This window comes from Parasteatoda tepidariorum, chromosome 5, assembly GCF_982258835.1.
Source record: "Parasteatoda tepidariorum strain Cologne lab strain chromosome 5, Ptep-v5.0, whole genome shotgun sequence".
In the NCBI taxonomy this organism is placed as follows: Eukaryota; Metazoa; Arthropoda; class Arachnida; order Araneae; family Theridiidae; genus Parasteatoda; species Parasteatoda tepidariorum.
The window spans coordinates 79,393,553-79,418,496 of NC_141759.1; the positions used below are offsets into that span (position 1 = coordinate 79,393,553).

General features: G+C 27.3%; 1 protein-coding gene across 1 annotated transcript; it reads left to right on the top strand.

The window, feature by feature from the left end:
- The first annotated feature begins 14,388 nt into the window (after positions 1–14,388).
- Positions 14,389–24,465, top strand: Manf (mesencephalic astrocyte-derived neurotrophic factor). Its single transcript, XM_016049505.4, has 4 exons — positions 14,389–14,743; positions 20,253–20,374; positions 20,947–21,088; positions 23,039–24,465. The coding sequence occupies exons 1-4, from the start codon at positions 14,653–14,655 to the stop codon at positions 23,203–23,205; spliced, it is 522 nt and encodes a 173-aa protein (XP_015904991.1). The 5' UTR covers positions 14,389–14,652; the 3' UTR covers positions 23,206–24,465.
- The last annotated feature ends 479 nt before the right edge of the window (positions 24,466–24,944 follow it).

Here is a 24,944-nt window from a genome sequence, read left to right on the forward strand (position 1 = left end):
CAGGATGTGGCTTTTAAAAGTGTGAGAAAGTGAAAAATGCTTAGAAATGCCCTCGCCAAAAATGCTTAGTTACAAACCAAAAATTTTAAAAATTATCTATTTGAAAAATCTTCCCTATGATAGAAGTACAATTAAATTGAAAAAAAATCAAATTTGTAATGTTAACATTATATAAAAGTAAAATGAATTATAAAACATTTACATATGTTCTCATGGTAAAAATTTTAACACAATCAAAAATCTGTAGCAGCATTATCAGCAAATTTAAAATTTTAAACAGTTTTTTTTCTTTTCTTTTTTTTTTTTTTACTTAGCAGTTTTTTCAATTTCAAAAGTATTTTGTTTAAAGATCACATTACAGTTTTTTCACTATAAGAAGTATTCTTCATAATAACACAATTTAAGTTAACTCATCAATCATGATAAAAGTTATAAGCATCCTTTAAAAATGTTGTAAATAAAACATAAAATGCAAAAAACAGTTTTACAGGAGAAATTTCAATCTGAAATTAGACTTGAGTATTGTTTACCTTGTTTGAAAAAAAATAAAAAAAAAATAAAAAAAAATGACGCAGTGATTGTTATTCTGAAGTCCAAGATTTTAGTATTGTCTTCATTTCACTTTATTTATTATTTACCTTACATATTTATCACTTTAAAGCAAAATATCCGAAAAAATTTCTTTTTTTTTCTTTATGTCCAAAATTTGCCTTCTGTAACATTTTTTCTTTTCTTTTTCTCTCTTATTCTTCCATCTACTTTCTATATTTATTAATACTTTTTCTTTATTGGTATTTTTATTGCAATTATTAACCCGGATTTCAGGAAATATGTAAAGACAAATTAACAGACACAGGATTTTAATGAAATCAGATGTATTTTATTTAGATCATGTTCTTATGAAAGACCAGCGAAAAGTGATGTTAACTCCATTCAGGATCAGTCTTTCTGGTAGGGAAAATCTTGCAAAAATCCGAAAATGTCTCTATTTAGGGAAATCTTAGAAATTACTATTGGTTTATGAGCTTGCTCGAGTGATTCCCACGGCTTAAAAGGGATAAAAGATCTGTATTTAAATTTATGCATAGTTGGGCCAAAAATAGAATTAGAAACAGGATGTGGCTTTTAAAAGTGTGAGAAAGTGTTTCGATTAGAATAATTAATTATGAAAACATAAAAAGATCAATTGAAGCTTTTTATGTTACATATATATATTAGATAGATAGATAGATATACAAAGAGAGAGAAATTTCAACGCATTAAGAAGTTCGCAGAAAGAAACGAAATTTTACATACGTTAGTGTAATAATGATATAAGTAAGTGATTAAAAAATCAAAGCAAACTCATCACAAATATATAAATGAATGTAGATATTTGGTATCCTGTTGGAAGACCGTTAGCGCTAAAACACTATCCGATACGGTTGGGAATTGATGCATACAAGTCCTTTATGATGTCCTACGGCATCTCGTTCCGCACCTGTTGTAAACGCACCTCTAATTCAGTAAAACTTGAAAAATGCCCAACATTCCGTCCCTAATCAGCTATCCTCGATCAGTGACAGATCTTTTGATCGAGTGGAGGGTAGTAGGGTGGTAGAGGCAGTCCAGTGACGTTTCTGTGCGTGGCTGAACATCGCCCGTTTGAAAAATGACTTCTGTGAGCCCAACCATGGTTAGAAACACGCGTGGCTGGATAATATCACGTTGGACTGTTATGGCGCCGTGGTCTATATTAGGAGTCATCGTAAGTCGTATGCGATTGCAATCCATACCTTTAAACCAGCTGTAAGAGCGGAGTGCAGCTGTAACGCGTAAGCAGAATAGAGTCGTCCTCTACACGACCTCCGCCCTCGCACACGACTCTCACAGTTCAAATTGAATCTGGATTCCTCACTGAGTGCGACCTGGTTTCATTCGGCTGCAGTCTAATTCCGTCGAGTGCAGAGTCATTTCAAACGGAGTCAATAGTAGGTGGATATCGATGGCAGCACACATAATGACCTCCTCGATGGCAAATGTCCTTCCAGACCCACTCAAGAAACAGTAGAGAAGATGCTGCTTGTCTCCAGACAGCGGACGAAGAGACAATATGAAATATGCGTAAGCGTCGCATGAAATGACGGCCCTCTCGATTATTGGTCTGTCGAAGGTGCTTGGTCTCAGCGTAAGCAACCTTTCTCCTATCCACCTGTCTCAACACCACCTCACAGTAGAATCAGAATGAACTAATTGGTGGGTTATTCATCGGGCTGACTACCCGATGATTCTTTCCCTCTCGAACTCTGACAGCTGCTCATGTCATCTTCGATGTCAGCGTAACGGCATCTACTTAACTCTTTCATTCCGGTAGGGTCTGAGATTTTGAGTTCCCCTGTTACGGCAGTTTTCAGAAGGAAGGTTTTTCACTTGAACTCGACCACGGTTCCCACCCAGTGAGATAAGTAAAAGGGGTGTAAATGATTCTCCTTTCTCTTCATTGAAACTCAGTCAAGAGGGGAAAAAATGCATGCAGCAACAAATTGTTGGATAAGTTTAAAACACCCCATTTACCAAAACGTTAGTTCAGCACTTTTTTGGCGACGAATAACTAGAATTGTAAAAGTTTCCTTCCTTCTTTTTTTGTTTTCTTTTTACATCTTTTCTATTGTTTTTTTTTACTCGATTTTTTCACAAAATCATGAAATGTAAAAAGTTTAGATAAAAATTGCTCTTCAATAAATTTTTTATTACATTGCATTATTTCAAATAATTCCTGAATAATTAATTTAGCTTTAAATAATATGTATACCATACCTCACAAATTTCTCTGTTTTACCACTTCCGATATCGAATCTCGAGACTTCTTTACTCAAATTTTATTTAACTTAAAAATAATTTGAATAATCTATTATTTTTTATTAAATGGAGATTTTTATTAAAAAGTTTTTTAATAGTATATTGCATTAAATTTTTCAGAATCTTAAAGATCAAATTATAAAATTTTGCTCAATCTTAAAGATTAAAGTTTAAAGATTAATATTTTGCAGAATCTGAACGATTTAGCTATCTTAGTTTTATAAATGAGAATACCCATGGCTCGAAATGATCAGTTGAACAGTCCCTAAAAAATACTAGAATTTATTTTTTAACCATTTGACGAAGATGAGACACCGGTGTTCCTTTTATATATACTTTTTCTTGCACTCAAATTACCATCTATAACTTATTTTAGTATTTTTTAATTGTAAAAAACAGTATGATAGTTTCTAAAAAACTCTGTTAGATTATCAGAATTATATTTATACTAAAATATGAAAATAATAATTTGAACAAAAATTTTATTTTCATACATGTAAAAAAGTTATCCGAAATTGATTTTCAAAATTAAAGAAATTGTAAAAATTGAAAATTAAAGAAAATTGTTTCTTTTAGATCAAAATAACTGTGTGTGAAAATAAAGGCAAACTTTAAAAAAATATATATATAATGTTTGGAAGTGATCTGTGTTTGGAAGATTTTATCTAACTCAGAAAAAGATACGGGTGTTTCATGCTCTATTTCATAACCATAAATTATTAAAATGCTAAATAAAATATTTTTCACTTATTTTCAACCAAATTGTCTTAGTGTAAACAAATTTTATACTATTTGAGTAATACTTTTTGATCCCCATAATTAAATTCAGAGAGAGTAATAGAAAGGCATAATAGTTAAAGGTATAAGTTTCAATCTTTCTCTTTACTGATCTATGAAGGCCATATATTCCAAATTATCTTTTCCTTTCTGACAACAATATTTTGAAAAATATTTATTTTCATTCTGAGGAATCACCTGTGTATTGAAGTTTTCATAGAAATCAATAGTTATATGAAATAATATGCATATTCTAAGTGGACCTCTTAAGACAAAAATATTATTTCTTTTCATTAAATAGAATCATCACTCAAAATTATTAAATTTTGAGTGATAATATTTAGAGCAGCATTTTATTGCAGAGCACATCTTATATTGTTCAATAAATTAGTAATAAAACTGAATGATATCAAGACCTGCGTTTTCATCTTTAAGAACTAAGCCTTTACATAACGTGCTCGCTATCTTGTAGGCAAGAACATTCGGATAGTGTCATCGGCTTCATTAACTTTAAATTAAATTATAACAAAAACTATTCCCGCATCTGGTGGCCACAAGTTATCACATTTTATTTGTGTGTATTATTATAGATATATGGTTAGTTTATGATAGAAGAATCAGAAAGATGGATTAGTCTGTTTAGTATCTTTTTTTTTTCAGTGAAAAGAAATCTGTAAAAAAATAGAATACTATCATCTTAGCTAATTTGTATATAATTATCAGGCATAATTTACTTTTAACGGTATAAGTGTAATATTAAGCAATTTGTTGACATTAATATTTGATAATGGAGAATTTCAAAGTTGTTAGAATTCCTTAAATTCATTTTTTAATAAAAATAAAAGAATTTTCTTTTGTAGTTTGAAAGTATATTATTTAGTCTAAGTTTTAAAATACAAGTCTAGTTACAGATTCTTTTTTTTCTCCCAATAACCACTTTTGACGTCGAATCGGAATTTGTTTGCGTAAACGTTCAACAATAAATTAAAGAATGTGGTTAGTTCTTCACGGTTAAATGAAGCCCAACTGTTATTTTTCTAAGAAAATGTTTCTTGCTGGTTGCAATCCTTTTCAGCAAAAATGGCCAAAGTAAAAGTGGCTATCTTATGTCAAGAAGTGTTTTGCATAGTATATTATTATATTCTCATTACGCAGCAGGTATTCGTCTTACACGCCTCAACTCAGTACCCTTTCCAACCGGCTCAATCATTCACAACACACATCGGGAATTCTTTCCCGTTTGTATAGCGATTGACACCACTATATTCTTCGATCAAGGTGTGCTGGTCTCCTTCTCCGAAAAAATATAAATAAATAAAACGGAAACTGTATGTGAATCCTTCTTGCTCGTATATTTTTAGAAACATTTCGCCCTGGATAATTTTTAAAAAAAATAATTGCTGTCGTAATTTTACAAATGTTATTAATTTATCTATTTAATTATCTTTTTCTTATTTATTTCTTACGTTAGAATGCTTTAATAAGTCACATAGGTGCTAAGCATTGTTTATTGTTGCAAAAACAAAAGTTTATATAAAACAGAGCTAAAGTAATTCAGTTGTTTTTAAATTTTCTCTATAGAAAAAAAGTATAAACGATAAAGAAATTAATACAATTAAAGATACTATCTGATTAATTTTAATATTTTGGAAAGCTTTTTCTAAATTTTAAAAGTATTTTTTATTACACTTAGTTTTTTAAAAAATTAAATAAATGAATAAAGTAAACAGCACATTGGAGCGGGAAGCGGGAAGGTGATAATGTCCATTCCGTTATATTAACATTTTAAATAAAACCTGTTGATACTTTAGTTTTTTTAAAAGTAAAATGTTTCATTTATGTTCTTTTTTTCAATATTAACGTGAATAATTTTAATAAATAGAAATAGTAGTATGTTACATGGTTAATAGCATTAAAATAACTTAAATCTTGAAAGAAAATAATAATAATAAATAAACACACTGAATAATTTTTTTAAAAAATTTAATGAGGTAAAAACACTTCTAATTTCTTAAAACAAAATAAGAAGAGATACATGCAATGTCAGAAAAATCAGTGCAAGATTAAATTTGCTACAACCGCAAAGAAACATCAAGTTAAGCCATATTTTCTATTCAACTCTAGCCAAAGTATTGTGCGATTCAAAATTTGATTAACGCAAAATGAAATTCATTTATACGTTGCAAAAAAAATTACAATTTTTTTATAGAAATATATCACTTTTTAGTCTTAGACTTACTTTGAATAATTATTGCTAAATTATTTGAAACGTGTACCATTGTTTTTTTTTCGCAATAAAATTTAAAGCATAATATTTACTTCACTGATAATTTGAATATAGATTATTATATTATACTCGATATGATTGTTTTAATGCAGATATGTTTGTATATAATAATATTTTTTTTTTATATTTTGCTATATTGGAGACAATAGTTACAGACAGAAATCATACGTTTTGGGGCGGAAAAAAAATAAGGCACAAATCGTTAGTCTAGAAAACTTCTAGAAGTTTTTATTTTATACTTTGGTTGATTCCAGGCGAAAATCGTTTAATATTTGAACGCGTAGTTAGTGATTCTAATCAATGACATAGCAAGGTTTTTGATTTTCATTCACAGATAGGTAGCGTCTTAGGTACAAATTGTGGATTTTTATTAGATAGCTCAGTTCTTGTAAGTATTGCGGCAAAACTTTTCGTGAACATTGTATACAAATTCAAGAAAATTCAGTTGGGAGCAAAAAATAATACACTAAACTCAGCAACCACCAAAAAATAAAATGATTGGTAGAACAAACTGGAAGATATTTGGGGAAATGATAAAACGTCTATTGGTGATGAAGGAAAATGCCCAAATATCATTTTAATTACTCACAAAAGGTTGATAAGGACAGAATAAGATATGGAAGCTACGAATAAGAAAGGGATGAAAAGGTTCCTTTCCTAGTTTTTCAGGAATACGAACTTATAGAATGCATGGTGTCATAAAATTATTCCCACTCGTTCTTCCAGGCTAACAGTAAATACTTTTATACGTCGTCTAGAACAATCAAACTTTCAAAATATTTTTGAAATAGAAACGATTTTTTAGAAATTTTATCCATTCCTCATATAAGAAGAAAAATTATTGCACTTTCACCTAAATTAGAACACATAGAAAAACGGCAGACCACATTCATTCATAACGAAAATTACTAGACTTAGTCCCCCTCGTTTCCTCCTTTGTGAAACAGTTGATTTTTATTTATTTTTTAATTTAAGCATACATAGACAAAGAGGTTATTCAAAAGAAAATAAAAGGAAAATTATGACTGACTAGAACTAAAGTCTTTTTCAAATTGTATTCAAATGATTAATTTATTGACAAAATTTGAAATTTATTAAAATTGATAAAATCGAAACAGAACAAAAAACTTAGGTAACTGTTTCCAATTGCGTTATTAGAAAAAAAAAGAAAATTTAAAAAGGAGAAAAAAAAGCTGAAAAGACAGCAAAACAACTATTGTTTTCTTTTTAAGAATTTTCCTTAAGAAAAAAAAAAAGATTTGATTACATAAAATATGATAGAGTTTTCTTATGTCTACCAATATTAATCATCAGATTTTGAATAAATTGTTTTGAATTAATTTCAATTGAATGGTACCATTGAAATAAATTTATTTTATGAATATGCTTACATTTATTTAATGGTTGATTTTGTGAAGTGATTTAAAACTTAAATATAACTATACAATGTAATTTCTTATATCATTGAAATCTTTAAAGTTTTAAATTGTAATTTCTGCGCAATTAGATTTTTTTGAACAAGTATTTTAAATTCCTTAGAAGTTCTGTTTTCAAAATTTTTATTAAATATTCTAAATATTGTTAAATCTGTTTTAAGATTCTGCCAGCAAAAAAAAAAAAAAAAAAAAAAAAAAAAATGCTCACAATATTTAAAATCTTTTAATTTTTAAGTACATAGTTTTTAGACATTAAATTTCATTATTTCTAATAAAAATCACATTTCTAATTTTGAAAATAAAAAATTTAAGAAGAGAGAAAAATAACTAAGTAGAGGAAGTTTATTTCTTATAATTTTCTGTTTCTACTTTGCATTAGTAACAATATATGTCTCTGCTTAATTATTTACTTACTTAATTATATTTTTTTTTATGTATGGATAAAAAAAATTTCTATTTTTTTTCTTAAATCTATGGGAAACACCATAAACTAGGGTACGTAGTCGATCAGAGAAGGTATATATGAAATTGAAAATGCATGAAAAATTTGCACTTAATAAATTGAAGTATATATTATTTTCCCCTAATTAAAACAATTAAAATTTAATTAACTCATGTTATTGTTTAAAGAGAGAGAGACTAACAGTTGAATTATTAGACATTATTTACTAAAAGAAATTAATAAATACAATAGAAAAAGTGTAATAGAAAAAAGGCTAGATATCTTTAATTTTATCACCATAGAAAAACCAACAGTACTTAGTTAATATTATATTTATAAATCTGATGAAAATTGCACGACCTTTTGGTGTGACAATGTTTGAATATGAATTTGTCTAACTTTTTTTTCTCCAATATCAGTTTTATCTATATCTTTTTCTTAAGGTGTTCCGTGTTTTTTCCTTATTTTTTACGATGATCGCTAATCTCTCTCTCCCAGAAAAAAAAAAAAAAATAGTATAATTTTTTCTTGAATTTAAAAAAAAAAAATCAACAGAAAATGAAGTGGTTGAATTTTGTGTATTTTTCTTTGGTGACGTTTACTGTGTGCAATACCTTACAATGCCTTTCAGCAGCTATTGTAATTCCACAAGTAACAATGAAGAAGGAATAGACAAGTATTGAAAGAATTTCTGCCTCTGGTAACTGTGGGTTAGTAGGATAGTTTAGATGCCCTGTGGTGAAGAGGAGTCAAAAAGCTTTGTGAAATTTTTCTATGTAAAGCAAATAGTGGACAACCGTATTGTGCAAATCATTACTCAGAATACTTACAAACATTAGTCTTTCCCTTGCCGCGAAAAAAAAGAAAGAAAGAAATATTCCTAAGGGAGTACTACCACAGTAATATAAATTTGAAATAGAACACTGAATGATTTTTATGAAGAAAAAAATGATTACGCATAATTAAGAAAAAGAAAAAAAAAGAAAATATTTAATATTTAAAGTTTGTAAAATATTAACACTAATCATTAGCATTTTGAATAACATTAAAACGGTTTGATATCAATGAGGTTGAGAATCAATGAGAAATAAAAGTAGTATTTTGATCGATAAAAACTTGATTTTTGTATGACAAATGAAAGGCTTTCGAACATTTTCGAAAATTTGTTAGGTCGTCTATTTCTAAACATTTTCTGAACAAAAATAAACGAAAAAGATATTGAAAAAAGTAGAAATACTGAAAATTCCTTAGAATAAATTCGTATCTTTTCTTACATTAAAATAAATTTGTAGACATTAATGTATTGTATTTTCAATATTTTTATGCACCATAAAATATTAAAAGATAATGTCTAAGTTTCTTTATTCGCGATCAATATCGAGTAACATAACGACGCATATCATAATGAAAAATATAAGTTTTAATGTTGTTATACATTTTTAAATTTAAAAAAGTAACTAAAACAAGAAATCAGTCCTTTTTCAATTTCAAACCTTTTTTTTCTCCTTTATCGATTTATGCGGCTTATTATTATTTAACAATAAAGCATTGATCTTTATCATTCGAAAGTTTTATGTAAGTGTTCCTGAGGTTTCCTTGTGTACCTGCTCAAAAGCACATTAATTCATATATGTACGTATAAAACACTACATTTCCTCTGTGAACTAGATATATTGTTTTGAAAAAAAATTCCGCGAGAAACTTTGTAATTAAAATTTTATTCCACTTTTTAATAAGAAAAATTAAGTATAAGGTAATTGCTCAAGCATCATAACCTCAAAAGACTTGAGAATAAGAATTGTATTAGGTAATTAAGTTGAAATATCAAACAAATTTCTGCATGCGCTAATAACAAACGCTTTTTTTTTCTATTACAAAAGTGTTTTTTTTCCTTCTTTCTTTTATTTATTAATTTTTTTTAACCACGGATGTATTTTAACAAGTGTAAAAGAAATGTAATCAATGTTTGACAGAATTAATTAAACAACTTTCTTATTCCTATGAATAGCGAATATTTAATGTGGTTAGAGTGAAGTACAGTTTCGTCAGTTTAGGCTATTTTGTCAGTAAACTCGACATGGAAATCCAATATGGCAACAGTTTATTTTACGTTTCAGTTAAAAGAAAAAATTTTAAATTCATATATACTTATATTTAGCACGATTTTAACAAGTCAAATTGCCACAAATGAACATAGCCGTTGATTAAATGGTTCTTCTTTTTTTTTTGCTTCAAAAATAAAATTTCATAATGTGATATGAAAAAAATTATAATTTCGTTTTGAAGTTTATAGTGTTAATGCAAAGAAAAATTCTTAAACCGAAGAAATTAATATATGTTCCATAATTATTCGAAGTTTGCTTAACGGTTGCTCTATGATAAACTCTTGTGGCTAAGAGAAAAGAATTATTAAAGTATAGCAGCTCTTAGGAATTCCCGCGAAGAATAAAAAAACGCTATGTTTTAGTTTTAATTGTAATTTGACACAATTATAAATTCTTATTGATTAAATAATTGTAAATACTTTAACATCAATTCTGAAAAACATTTATTTATTTATTTATTTTTTATAAAAAAGGGCTGTGAAGCATTTCGTTATAGCACAGGATACGTCCATTTGTTGATTTAAAACAGTGTCTTTTTTTGTGAAGTTTGCATTAGAAGATAAAATTTGGTGTTTGGCGCTTTCTCTAAGAGCCATGCCTGCAATTTTTAAAGTTAAGAATAGCAACCTTAGGAGAAAACTTTTGAACAATGCATAGGGAGGGAACTAATTGATGTTAACTGACAATTCTATTTTCTCCCCTCCCCCAATGAACCCCAACAACCGCGAAGCTACCTTCCCCACCTTATATACCTGGAGAGTCACGAAACAACACCTATCCGGAGTTTGCATGTAGATGTTTTTTCGTGACGCTTCGGAAATAAGGGGTTAAAAGCTTTCCTCTACGGCAAATTATGCACACGTAAACAATGCTTCGATGTGATGTCTTAAACGAGGTACCTACTTGAGGAACCTGCTTCTTCATCTAACACATTGTTTCCGTAAAGGCAATGGAAGTATGATATCGGTATATTTGATATCAAAAAGATCTAGTTGATGGTGATAGCAAAGATTGACATCATTGGAACAGACAGCATTAATCCTCTTTGGTGATAATTGGATAGTTGTGTAGATAACTGTATTCAAGATGTTAAAGACTTCTTTATCTTTAGTGAACTCAAGTAGCTTCTAAATGGGGCTCACCTAACGATGAGCTGGGAATGCAGAAGAATAGGACATAAGTGGCTGCTGCTTGTTGAATCTTTAGGGCCGGGTCGCGTGAAAGCAGATTCTATACGGGAGAAGACAATGGGTGTTTGCAGTTGGCCATTTACAATTATAATGCGTAAATATAGTGGGGGAACGAACCTTAATCGCAATTCGATATTCGTTTTCTTCCCGTCAACTACCCTTGATAAATAAAATAAAGAAAATAAATTTTAAAATGCTTAGACAGGTATTTTTCGTTAGAAAAGTTTTTTTCAGAAGCATTGCAGAAATTAATAAAAATCAGTTATTCATTTTATTTCTATTAGAAATTAAATGAAAATACTTAGTTTTTTTTTTTCAAGATTATATTTTCTTACCTGGATTGCGTAAATTTTTTTTATTTATGTAGCTTGTGTAGTTATTTATGTAGCTTGTGTATTTTGTAAGTTCTTTATCTGGAAGTTCATTTATAGGTCTGTGATTAAAATTTTTTTGTAATAATAACTTATTAATTTCTTTTTGTTAGGATTACTTTACAAATACACGGTTTTTTTAAAAAAAAAACGCATAACTATATTAGATAGACTTTGTTTTTTGATATAACACTTTGTTTCATGCACCTGATATAAATAATTGGATATAATAAACCAGACCTGATTTAATTCAATTTTTACATTTTGTAATTATTTCTACCAAGTTTGAAGTGTGGTATAGCCAAATACACCAATTTGGCAGGTATTTGGCAGGATAGCACTTTTAACTGTTGTACTAGATATCTAATTAACCAACAGATTTGCGAGTCCGTATCTACTTTAGTAACTTTAGACACCGAACTTACTCGAACCTGAAATTACTAAATTAAAATAAGATAAAAGATGCTTTTGCCATGATGAATCGAGCTATAATTATTTCTTAAAAATATAGTCAGAATGTTTGTTTTAGAAAAAACTGCATAGGAAATTTTGGCAAAGAAATAAAAATATTTTATTTATAAAACAATAAAAAAGATTGTTACATTATAATACCATTTTTCATATTGGGAAAAAATTATGACGAATTAATTCTATTTAATTTTTATTGTAAGAAAATATGAAAAACATAAGTTTTAGTTTACAGATCTTCTTGATTAAATCAATCTCAATAAAAAAAATAATGTAATTTTTTTATGTAGACTTTTTAAGAAGTTCGAAGATTTTTTAAGACTACTAACTGCAAAAAACAGGTACCCTAACAATGTTATCACCTTTTTAAGTAATAATTTCTTACAAATATGAAATAATTCATATTTTTCAATTTTTAAAGCTATCTGAAATGCGCATTCCAGACTGTTTAAGATTGGAAACTTGTTCAGAGCTCTTGGTTAGTTTTGCAGATTCAGGAACTGAAGTAGTGTCCATCACTGTCTTGTCTAAGTTCTTCGTGGATTTCTTCTTTTTTCTTTTCTTGCGGGCCGTTTAATCAAGAGAGTTCATGTCTTCAGCTTCGGAAATCTCCGGAACTATCTTATCGAAGATCACTCAGCAGCAGTCGGTTCCTGTGGAGGTTGTCCTGCTTCTATTTCGCTGATGATGTAAACTAGTTTACGTCTAAGTCTTTTAAAATAAATTAAGTTCTTCGGACTGCAACTCACAGTGAAAGGTAATTTTCATATCCTTCCCAAATATGACCAAATCTGGATTAGATCTCCTTCAGCTCTGTTATACTTTGGAATAATATTGTACTAAATCGATCGCATGTGGTTGGTCATGAGTTGCAGATACTCTGCTTACGGCAGGTGACCGCTTTCCTCGTCGTTCACAAGACATCGAAGCTGGACTGGAGTTTGGTTGCAATACAACCTTACTCCTCAAAATCAAGAACGAGAATGTTAATAAATATGGTAATAAACGTAAACAAATTCTGCTTATCAGCTGTTTTATACTCCAAGGCAAAAGCTTACGTTAAAGGCAATCACGCTTCATTTCTAATTCATTATATATCTGTCTGCTACGTACCTTCTTGACATTCCGTTTCGATTCCAGGATAACTTCGTATTGCAAGCACGTTTTTTGATTTATTTGTAGTGTAATTAATAGTTATAGAGTCACAGCTGGTTTAAGTTTATTTATCTAGTGTTAAATAATGACAAGTGATGAAGAAAAATTAAACTACTGTGGACATTATCCCAGCCTCTGTTTTTTCGAAGTTCTCGGCGTATTGCGTCATTATGACGCAACTTGTTTGTGAAATTTTTATCACTTGTCCAGATAATAGGCCATTTAACACAATTTAAAAATTAATCATTATCAGATTGAAACTATAAAGCATTATTTCTGAATCGTATCTATGAAAAAAAATAGGTTATTCTTCAAAAGCATTATATGTAAGTGAGTAAGTAAAGCATTTTAAAATAATTGCATCACGAAAAAAGAAGAAAAGATCACTTTTCTGAACTATTTAAAGTGGCTAAAACGCAATAAAAAAATGTTAAATTATTTTGGGATGCTACGCGAAAAAAAAATCTTTGTAATTTATTCATAAAATTGTTTTATTGCTTTTGGATCATAAGAGATATATAAATGTAGAATACTGAACACAAATAAATAGTTTACAAAACTTTTTGAGGTGAGGCTTGAAAATCTTATGGTTCTAAAATTATTTATTGGAATTAAGCAAAAAAAAAAGTTCCATGTCTTTGTTACTCGATAATTCCCTCAAAGAAAACGTTCAAAGAAGAACAAGTTATTACAGATTTGCTAAAAATGCATTTAAGAATGTCATTTTGCAAAGTTATTTAAATATAATAAATTTACTGGTATAACTGAATTTATTTACCATATTATCACGTGGAACTTTAAAAGTTACAACACACTAATTATAAATTTATTAATGTATCATAAACACCTGAATGTAATAAAATAAATTTTGATTATGTTATTAAAGATAAGGTATTGCAAATCTCTAAAAGCAAGGTGACTATAGTTTTAAAATGCTTTTATTTATTTATAGAAAAAATTATTTTTAAAAAAAATGTGATATTCACTCCATGAAATGAGTGTCAGAGTTATTGTATATTTACTACTAAGGACATTATATTAAGTTTTTAGAGATAAAAGAAAAACAAATTTCATTGGGACGAGTTTCTAGGATGGCTTTAAAAGGGAATTTAATCTAAAATTTAAAAAAATTTATTCTGTATGAGAAAAATTTGTAGTTTAAAGTTTAGATACAAGCAAAAGAAAAGTAACAACACTCTGACCTTTTACTTTCCTTATCAAACATTTCTGTAGATGTCGCTTTCATCTGTAAAAATAAAAGTTGAAGTTGTGAAATGTAGAGAGCGACAAATTTTCATGGTTGCGCACTTATAACCTTCGTTATTTCTCCAATCAGATTCGTACAGCTGGCATTACCGGTAAGCTTACGTGGGTCTTGATTGTTTGCCCGAGTGTTTTCTTTCAAAATATTTCAGTTTCAATTCTGAATAAAAAGTGCTTTAAATATCTATATTGTTTCTCCGTATGAGTAAAGTATTTTTGATAGATTATTTTAAGTTTTACTTTGCATTCTTGCGCTTTGAAGTTGTTTATAAATCAATTGTCCCATCTTAATAATTTGTCTACTAGCTTCTCAATTTAAGATGGCAAGTTTACTTATAAACTTTTTGACATTTTTACTAGTTATTAGTGTCTCACCATTGACAAGTGCTCTGAAGGAAGGGGAATGTGAAGGTAAATAACTTTGAGAATATAGATTCTTATAAAATAATTTTAGTTCACTTTTATTTTTTTATGTTCACATCTACTATTTATGTAATTGAGAACCATAGCAGCTATGTGTCAGATGTTTATTAAAATGTAAAAATTGTATGTCAAAAAAGTGTATAATGTAGCCAATCAGTATTTAAAAAATAATGATTTGTAAAAATTGAAATTTCATAAAGTCAATTCATGATACTAAGGGCAACATAACAAAAAAAAAACATTTAATAATATAAATCCATTTACGAATTTCTGATTTTATTTACTATTTTAGATATAAAATCAAAGTTTTTTCTTTTTAGGTACTTGAAATAATGATAAAAAACGTTAATTAAGATTTTAATGTTAGTATTTGTAGCATCAGTCATATAGAAATTGTAACCCTCCTCACAAGAACTTTTCTCTGTTGGCGACTTTCTACATGTCATTTCATGTGTACCTTCTATATTTCCTGTTAATTTAAAGTTTTTTTAAAGTAAAATTTTTAAAAAATTTATCATTGCTTATAGATGAAAATTTCAAAACAGATAAATAGCATTTTACTGTGTCCTTCCTATGTAAAATCACACATTTTGTTTTTCTTCTAAATCCTTTTTTTATTTATCTATTTTTCTAATATGCATAAAATTTGGCTGTTGATAACATCCCATGTAATTTTTTTTAAAGAAATAAATATTTATCAATAAAACAATTGAAAAAAAAAAAAAACTAACCAAAGTCCCAATGAAATTGTCCGTAAATGTTTAATATAAACTCTTGTCAAATCAAATCTGTTGATTTTTTTAAAATTTTTAATAAACATATTTTCTCCTTTTAGTTCTCAAACTGTTTAATTTTTATTTGAATAAACAAAAAAAAAAAAATATTTATAGTCATGGTTGACAGATCATTCTTTTATTGTAGTATTTGTTTAGTGTAAGTTGGCATTTTTTTAATGTCACATTTTCTATTTAAAAAAATGCATTCTGATTGTAATTTATATGCATTCTGATTGTATTTATGTTATTAAATTGAATAATTAACTCAAATTATGTCACAATTTATCTGAACAATGTTTAAAAGGTAAAATAAACATAGAACTAATAACATATTGATAATTAAATCTATTAGAGAATATTTGTTTTTAAAATGTTTTATTAATGTTGTTTGATTCTTCAATTTAAACATTAAACAAAGGAAGATTAATCAGTAATCAAGTTCAATTGGTCCTTTTAACATTTGATAGCACATAACAAATTTTGCTGCTGTAATCCCACTAAATGCTTGGTTAGTCATAAAAAGGTTCATTTATCTATAGGATATTTTCTATTCAGGAATACTTTTATTTCATTCATGTTGAATTCTTTTAGCGTAGTGTTGATACATCACCAAAGTGTCAGTGACAAACTGATATTATGCCCTTTAAAACTGTCTATACATTTTTCAGTTGTTTTTTATTTCCAATTGAAACTAATATATATATTTAAAAACAATTTTTTTAAAAATAGATATCTTTTTTTATCATCCTGTGATGCAGAAATTATAACATTTAAAAAAAAAAAAATTATTGTCAAAAATAAAAGGTTAATTTTTAAACAAATTTATTATTTTTTAAAAAAAATTATTATTATTTTTAATATTGCATTATTTTTCCTTATGCAAAAACATTATTTATCAGTATTAAAAGCATATTTATATTTAAAGGCTAAGGTATATTCACTTTTGTTGTTCAATGAAATGTGGAGCTTCAAAAATTATAAACCTTTTCCTATTATATTATATTCCTTTAATAATAAGTAAATTGTATAAAAAATATAAAATATTAATTGATAGTATGTGTAATTATTATGCATACAATGGTTGCACATATAGAATTTTTTACCTTTTACCAAAGTTCAAGGTTTTGGACACTTTAAGACGGTTTAGGACAGTTTAAGACAGTAAAACCCACATGTCCTGTCCAAAACCAGTTTAGGACGTCCAAAACCCAAATCATGTGTTAAATTAGCCAAATATCAAAAGTATTAACCAAATTTCAAAATTCTTAGCTAAAAGCAAATTAGTTTTTTATAATTGATTTTTTCTTGTAGAAACAAAATACAAATTTACTATAAATTGAATTACTTTATAAAATGCAAATTCTAATCAAGAGTCATTTTGCAGCGGAGAACTAAATGAGCAGTAAATGGGAGAGTGGATGAAAAATTTTGATGTTAATTCTAATTGGTTATGTGATTATCTAGCAGAAATTAATGTAATCTAATAATAAATACAGAATTTGTTCAAAAAAATCCTTTCTACTTTTTTTCTCTCCAACATCGAGAGGTGTATCTATTTTTCTTTTCGGTTGAAAAAATCATTTGCCAATACTTTAGTTAAAGCACAATTTTTTGTTGCTGAATATACAATTTTATTGCATTTGTCTTGGTGGAGGAGCAGGTCCTGCTCTCTACATAAGATATTAAGAAGGTAATTGAACATATTGAATTCCGCTTTGAATATACTTAAAAATTAAATTAAAAACCTAGATTAATGGATATATGATTTTAAAAAGTAAATATTTTTGAGGTGATGTATGCATTATGCTGTTCAAAACAACTTATTAATGGGGTAACCACTTATTAATGCTATCCAGGTGACCACTTCTTCTGAAAGCAGGGAAAATCTATAAATTATCATGGAATCTGAACATACCACTGGTAAAACTTGGATTTTTTAGGGAATTTAAATACACTACTTTTATAACTATGATTTTCAAAGAATTTTAACATAGCACTGGAAATTCTGAGAATTAAAACATACTGTGGGAGTTAAAACATACTTTTGAGAAACTGGGGATGATTATTTATCTTAATTTTATATTATCAAATGATTATTTATCATAATTTTATATACAAAAAAAAAATTTGGTTAGATAAATCCTTTTTTTACCCTTATAGCTACTACAGTCAATTCGCTATAACTCAAAGTACGATAACTCGAATATTACTATAACTCGATTTTTTTATGAGGTCCCGACCCTTTTATCTTTAATTTCATGTTAATTATTCTTGATTACTCTAATTTTACTCCCTTTAACTCGATTTTCTTTTTGGATCTTTTTAAGCAAGAAAAAAAGCCTAGGAGCTGATATCTTGCCCCTTCCTTTGCAACACACACACAATATTGTCTTTCGCACTCTTCATGGAGAAGCTAAAGCTGTCCCTCTTGAAGTATGTGAACAGTGGTTAAATGAAACGTTACCAAATTTACTTCAAGGATACAGTGAAAATAATGTTCTCAATATTGATGAAATGGCTTTATTTTTTAAATGTCTTCCAAATAAGACTATGATGTTGAAGGATGAAAACTGCTCAGGGTGTAAAATGAGCAAGGAACGTTTGACTGTCCTAGTTGGAGGAAATGCGTCTGGGACAGAGAAATTGTCCTTAATTGTTATTGGAAAATACCGAAATCCCCGATGTTTCAAGAATGTAAAAACGTATCCTTTGGATTACAAGTCTAACAAAAAGTTTTGGATGACATCAGTTTTATCTGAAGACTATGTGAGAAAGTTGGATCGGAAATTCTTCGCTAAAAAAAGAAAAGTAATACACTTTATGGATAAATGCACAGCACATAGTGACACAACAGCAAAGTTGCAGCCGATGGACCAGTATATCATAAAGTGCTTCAAGCAGTCTTATCGTAAATGGCTTGTCAGAAAAATGATCTTAAATATTGTAAGCATTTAGAAGATTTGTAATTAATAATCATTAATTAAATAATGCGACAATATTTTGAAAGTCCAAAACCGAAACTAACGGTAAGTCGAACTTCCGATGTGTCGAAGTTTTTCATCAGTCTTATCAGATTCGAGTTATCACGAATTCACTGTATATATTTTTTAGCGTTCTAATTATTCTTCTGTAAGGAAAAAAAAAAGATTATTAATATTTTTTTTAACTTTTTTTTTTATAAAATTCCAAAATTCTGCTCAATTGAGCTTTCCAGTTATTTTCTATATATAAATGCACGTGTAATGAAGTATAAAGTTATAGTAGACAATGATATATGTAATTTGTAATTATGCTTTTAATATTTAGTTTTTGGTTATCAGCTCATATTGAAAATCTAATACATTTATAATAGTTAAGATTTACTTCAGCTGATTATGTGATAAATTAGTTTTATAATTAGCTTACATTATATCATTGTCGAATGGTTTGGTACTTAAATAAAAATATATTGTCTAATAATTCTTAATATTAACTATAATAAAGAGGTAATATATATTCCAATCAGTTATAAATAACAAATCTCTTTATCTGTAAATAAATAAACATGGGTTAATAGTATTTACCAGGTTTTTCCCATGGTTTTTACGATGTCCTGGTAAAAACTGGTTTTTCCCTGATAAAAACTCAACCCTGTAACCTTTTACAAAAAGCAGATATGCAATTGATTTAAATAAATTTTTTAAGCAATAATTTTTATCGTTCATTGTTATTTATTAATTCACTTTATTTTTTTTAAGCAATAATTTTTATCGTTCATTTTCATTTAATCATTCGCTTGCATTTTTAAGTAATTTTTAATCGAAATTTTAATCATAGTTTAAATCAAGTGTTTTAAATTATGTCAACCCTGTCCGAGATTACAAAAAAAAAAAAAAAAAAAGTGACTCTGACTACCGTGAAATATTTTCAGTCTCCCAGACCTCCATTAAATGTACAAAGAAAGGAAAGCTGGATTGGTTACAAAATAATATGTTTCAAAATAATTGTGATTATTACACATTCTCTTTATTGTAATATTTCTTTTAAATTAACTATGTTAACTTTTAATTAAAAGAGCTAATCAAGGCATGTAAATGGACAAAAAAAAAAAGTGACTCTGACTACCGTGAAATATTTTCAGTCTCCCAGACCTCCATTAAATGTACAAAGAAAGGAAAGCTGGATTGGTTACAAAATAATATGTTTCAAAATAATTGTGATTATTACACATTCTCTTTATTGTAATATTTCTTTTAAATTAACTATGTTAACTTTTAATTAAAAGAGCTAATCAAGGCATGTAAATGGACAAGTAGAAATATTTACAGGCTGATCTTGCAGACAAATGACTGCATTTTTTTTAAGTTCTGCCACTGCAGAGATTTTTAATGGAAAAATATTCATAATGTATAAGCAATTTCATCTAAAAAATATAAATAAATAAATTTGTAATGCAAATACAACTAATTAAAACTTCTAGGCTTTTATTATCTAGTCCTTATAAAGCCAAGAAGGTGATCCCATATTTTGCATTTTGCATGTTTTGTTTTGTCTGGTATTCGTTTGATCAGCTGTTTCTAAGTAAAATTAGGGGGGAAAAATAGTGATTTTTTTTTATTTATTTCTTTAGTTTACATAATTTAAAAAGATTTCTTTTTTATTTACTCTCTGTATTTATCTGATAATTTTTGTTTTTCTTTTTGCTTCATTCTTATTAAAACAAATCACTTTTGTTTTTTTAGTTTGTGTTGGAGTCTTGAATAAATTAGTGAAGTCATTAGAACCTTCTGAGAAATCTGCACCAGCTATAGAAAAAAAATTTAAAAATTTCTGCTTGACAGCCAAGAAATCAGAAGAAAGATTTGTAAGTGAAGATTTCAATTTACTTTAAAATATTTTCATATAATAGATTTTATAAAGTTAGTTTCTTTATTTAAAATTGGGGTTTAGAATTTTTCCTCCATTTTTTTTTTATTTTTTATTTTTTTTTTATTTTTTTTTTTTTTTGCCAATTTATAAGGTATTTGGTCTGGATCATTATGCAACATAGATTATGTATAAAACAGTGACATATTTTTTAAGTCTTTATTCTAACAAATGGCAATGAAACTACACTTGCAATTAAATTCTTTTTTTTTTAAAGTAGTTTGTAAAATTAAATGTGTTAAAGCTAATGTTAGTCAAAATCACCAAAACAGAGTGAAAAACTTGCCAATTACGTCTTAAGTATATTGCAAGTATGTTTGAAATATTCTGTGATTTTGAAATTACAAAACTCTTATCTATTTGGTATATTCTTTTATATAATTTGCTATACAAAATATAGAAATTTTTTTTTCTTTCTTCAAGTAGTGGTTTTGTGGTATTTTTTAAAAAAATTTTTCTTAGAATTAATTTCTCTATGGTGCGATACTTATGTTTGTTTTATATTCATAGTGCTATTATATCGGTGGCCTCGAAGAATCTGCAACAAAGATAGTTTCTGAAATGAGTAAACCATTGTCATATAGCTTACCTGTTGATAAAGTTTGTGAGAAATTGAAGAAAAAAGATGTTCAAATTTGTGATTTAAGATATGGTATGTATTTATTTATTTTTTATGTATATATAAATTTTATTTGGAAATTGTTAAATCTACATGTTTTTGTTTTTCATATTTTGTCTGATGTATAAAATACTTGAATTCAGATCAATTTTTATGCATGTGTGTGGTACAATATGTAACTTTTAAATCTAAATACAAACTTGTTATGCAATTTTTTTGTTTTGTTCAGAATTAATTTGATCCAAATACTTTTTGTAATCTATAATTTCCCAACCTCTTTTTAAGTGTTACATTTGATATTTTTTGATTACCGTAAAGAAAGGTTTAAATTTAAACTATTTTACTGAAATGTGTTAAGAACAATCATTATAAGGTTCCTACCTTCGTTATCTTGAATTTTATGTTAAATTTTTGATGATATAGTATTATTTAACAGTGTGATACCTTTTAAAAAAAGTTTAAAATAAAAAGGTTTCTTTATTAGAACTTTTATGTAATTTTCCTCAATACTTTAAAGAAGAAAAAAAAAAGAGATTTGTAGCTTTGAGTCAGGCATTTAAAATTTCACATTTGTTAGTTTTTAGATTTTTAAGATTTAATTTTATTAGTCTGGACTCATTAAACCGAATTTAAATGATGCTGAATATTTTTGTTATACCATGAATTGCACGAATATAATAATATTCTACGAACACATAAATGTATATCATTTAACTACCTTTCAAAAACTTTCAATTGTAGAGCTTTTTTGCTAAAACTTTAACAGAAATTTTTTAAAAAAAGTATCTAAAATACTGCATGTTTTATATTTTTAACTCTGAATGGGTGACGGCATTGTATTTTACATGCATCAAAAAATACTGCCAAATAGAGTAAAACTCTAGCATCAGTTTATTTGTGTAAATTAAATAAGGAGGATTTAAATTTTTTTTTTCTTCCTGCCATCTCCACCTCTTAGACAGTTGAGTTTGGTGGTAAAATACATGTAATTTTGCTAGTATTTTAAAAATAAATATTAAAAAGTTAATTAAATGAATTATTTGTGTATGTACTATGAATTGCCAAAAAAATCTTGAAAGTTCGTAAAAAAAATCATTTTAATGTGTCCTTCTCTTAAATTTAAAAAAATTATCGTTCAAATATTTAACCCACTTACGATTCTGCACATAAAAACTTATTTTAACCTGCAATCTTCGCAAAGCAAAGTTGGTTTTTCATATTATTAGATAATGAAATAATGTACAGGGTGCGTAGCGTTTGTAAAAAGTACTTAAACGTGCTTTTTTGGGGATTTCGTTTTTAAAAGCTTTTAAAGGTGCTTTTTTCAGCTGGCGTTTTTAAAAAGTGCTATTTTTTCGCATAATTTTTTCCCCCTTCAGTGATATCTGGTGGATCCCATGCATTTCACGAAAAATGGAGAGTTTGCTACGTAATCATTCACGCGAACTTCATGTCGTACTCAAGTTATGACTTACGCATGCGCGCACACTTGAAACCGAAACCCGAGTGCTCCAATTCAGATAGAGAATATCAGATCCTTATGAAATGTTTTTCTTTTTAATCAATTTTAATTTTGTTTATTTTATTTTACTTCTAACACTTTTTTTGACATTGGGGGTAAGGGTACTTTTGTTCTGAGTTCAGGGTCAAGTTGAATTCACTCGGTGATGTGGGAAAGTACTGATTGTTTCGATTTACCCCCGTTCCTTTTTGGATTTTTTTTAACGCTAAAACTGTTTATAAAAAGTTTTTGTTTTTCAATAATATCATTGATTGAGTTCGAATTTTTTGAGTGCTTAAAAATTTTTGTAAAGTGCTTGAAAAGTTTTTAAAAAGCACTTATTTTTGATTCAAAGATTTGGCTACTCACCCTAATGTATTAGAGAGAAACATTTTCAAATTTTGTCCAGTTACGAAACCACCAGTGGTTTCAGCAAAGTTTACAATTTTTAAAGCAACTTCTAATGTTTTTTATTTATCTAGAAAAAACTATTGACCTGAAAACTGTGGACCTTAAAAAACTAAAAGTACGTGATTTGAAGAAAATTCTCTCTGACTGGGACGAGCAATGTGATGGATGTTTGGAAAAGACAGATTATATTAGAAGGATAGAAGAATTGAAACCGTTGCATAGTAGAGAGGAATTGTAAATGTATATTAATTAACATATTAATTTATTTGTAAATGACTACATATACAACCATCATTTTGTGCATTTTTCTTAAGCTTATTTTTGCTACATTTCTCATCATAAGAGGGGAAACAAATGTGAGACATTTGAAAAGCTTCTGGTCTCTTGCAAGAAAAGAATCTGTTACAAATTGTTGCTCGAATGTTCTCATTGTTTTATTTTAAATACCTTAAGATTCTTTCCGTAAAATTTTAAATGTTAATTAACAGCTAAACATGTGGAAGTCTAGTTTTTTTTTAGAAGTATGAAGTTTTTTTAAATTGTAAAAGATTCTTTATAGTTTCGTTACATTTTGATTATACCTTAAATTTAAAAAAAAATTAAAACCGGGAAAGTTAAGTGAAAAAGAGATAGTTCTATGGTATTTTTTAGGAATCTATATAATGAATGAGTATTTATACTTGCTTTTTGATATTTTTATGTATTTAAAAGAATTGTGTTTTCAATGTTAAATAAATATCAACTAAAATAATTCTTTTAAATGTATACATAATTTAATTACTTTTTTATATATCTTAAAAATCTTTTCTAAATTTTAAGTAAACGTTAATCAAGAGCTGCAACAGGTAAAAGTATAATTTTGTTTTTATATTTATAATTATTTTTTTTTTTGAAATTGTAAGAGCATCTTTATAGTGTCTTTAAGTTATATCTATTAAAATTATAAACCTGCAATGTAAATTGGAGAAGAAAGTTTTATTTTTTATACACACCTTTTAATGTATTTGAATTGCTTTTTCAATGTCTAAAGAAACAAAATTAGACTTTCAGTATGTTAACATGAAGAGTAATGTTATATATCTTATATTGATATTTCCAATTTATTTATGTTATTCAAATTCTTTTCTAAATAAAATCTGTTAAATATAGAGAAACTCCTTAAGCAGTTATTTGTAAATTTTAAATATACTTTAATATATATAGAATGATTTCTCTAATTGTTATGAGCTGGAACTTTAATCTTAGTTAGAATTTTAAATATTACCAAAATTTCCAGGCATGTCAGTAGTTTTATGTAGATCTCAGAAACTATGAAATGTCATATTAATATTTTTTTCATTTCATTTATTTTCTGATTTTTTCTTTCAAATGAAAATTTAAGTGTTGCTTTTATAAGAATGCTTTCGATTAGTTTATTAATTGCTCAAGTTTCTGCGGCATTTTGTATTTAAACAATGTTCTAAATTGTCTTTAATAAAATTTGTATTCATATTTTTCAGTGCTCATGTTATTGTTTGTTGAATTCTCTAAACTGCGTCAGTTTTCAATGTTATGTTAGATTTGTACTTAATCTTCCTTGTCATTCACTGTTAGCTTCTGTGTCATTCTAAATGTCCTTATTATACAAATCTCTACCCTTGGATGCAAAATTATTAAACATATTTTTCATATTTTTTTATTAATTTAGGTCAAAATATTTTATTTAATATTTGAATAATTTATGGTTATGAAATACAGCATGAAACACTGTTGCTTTTTCCATGGTAAAGGTAAAATCTTGCAATCACTGCTCAATTTTCAACAATAATTTTTCAAATTTGCGCTTATTTAGATGTCAGAGAAACAGTTATTCATGGTTGAAATTTCTTTAATTTACAAAATCAATTATTGATACATTTTTGAATATGAATGAAAAGCTTTTTTTTTTTTAATTTTATATATTTTAGTACAAATATAAATCTGATAATCTAATATATT

Excerpts from the sequence above, each read along its gene's own strand:
- Manf (XM_016049505.4), top strand. The coding sequence starts at position 14,653 with ATGGCAAGTTTACTTATAAACTTTTTGACATTTTTACTAGTTATTAGT. Across the intron at positions 14,744-20,252 it reads GAAGGAAGGGGAATGTGAAG|TTTGTGTTGGAGTCTTGAAT; the intron begins GTAAATAACTTT and ends TTGTTTTTTTAG. Across the intron at positions 21,089-23,038 it reads AATTTGTGATTTAAGATATG|AAAAAACTATTGACCTGAAA; the intron begins GTATGTATTTAT and ends TTATTTATCTAG.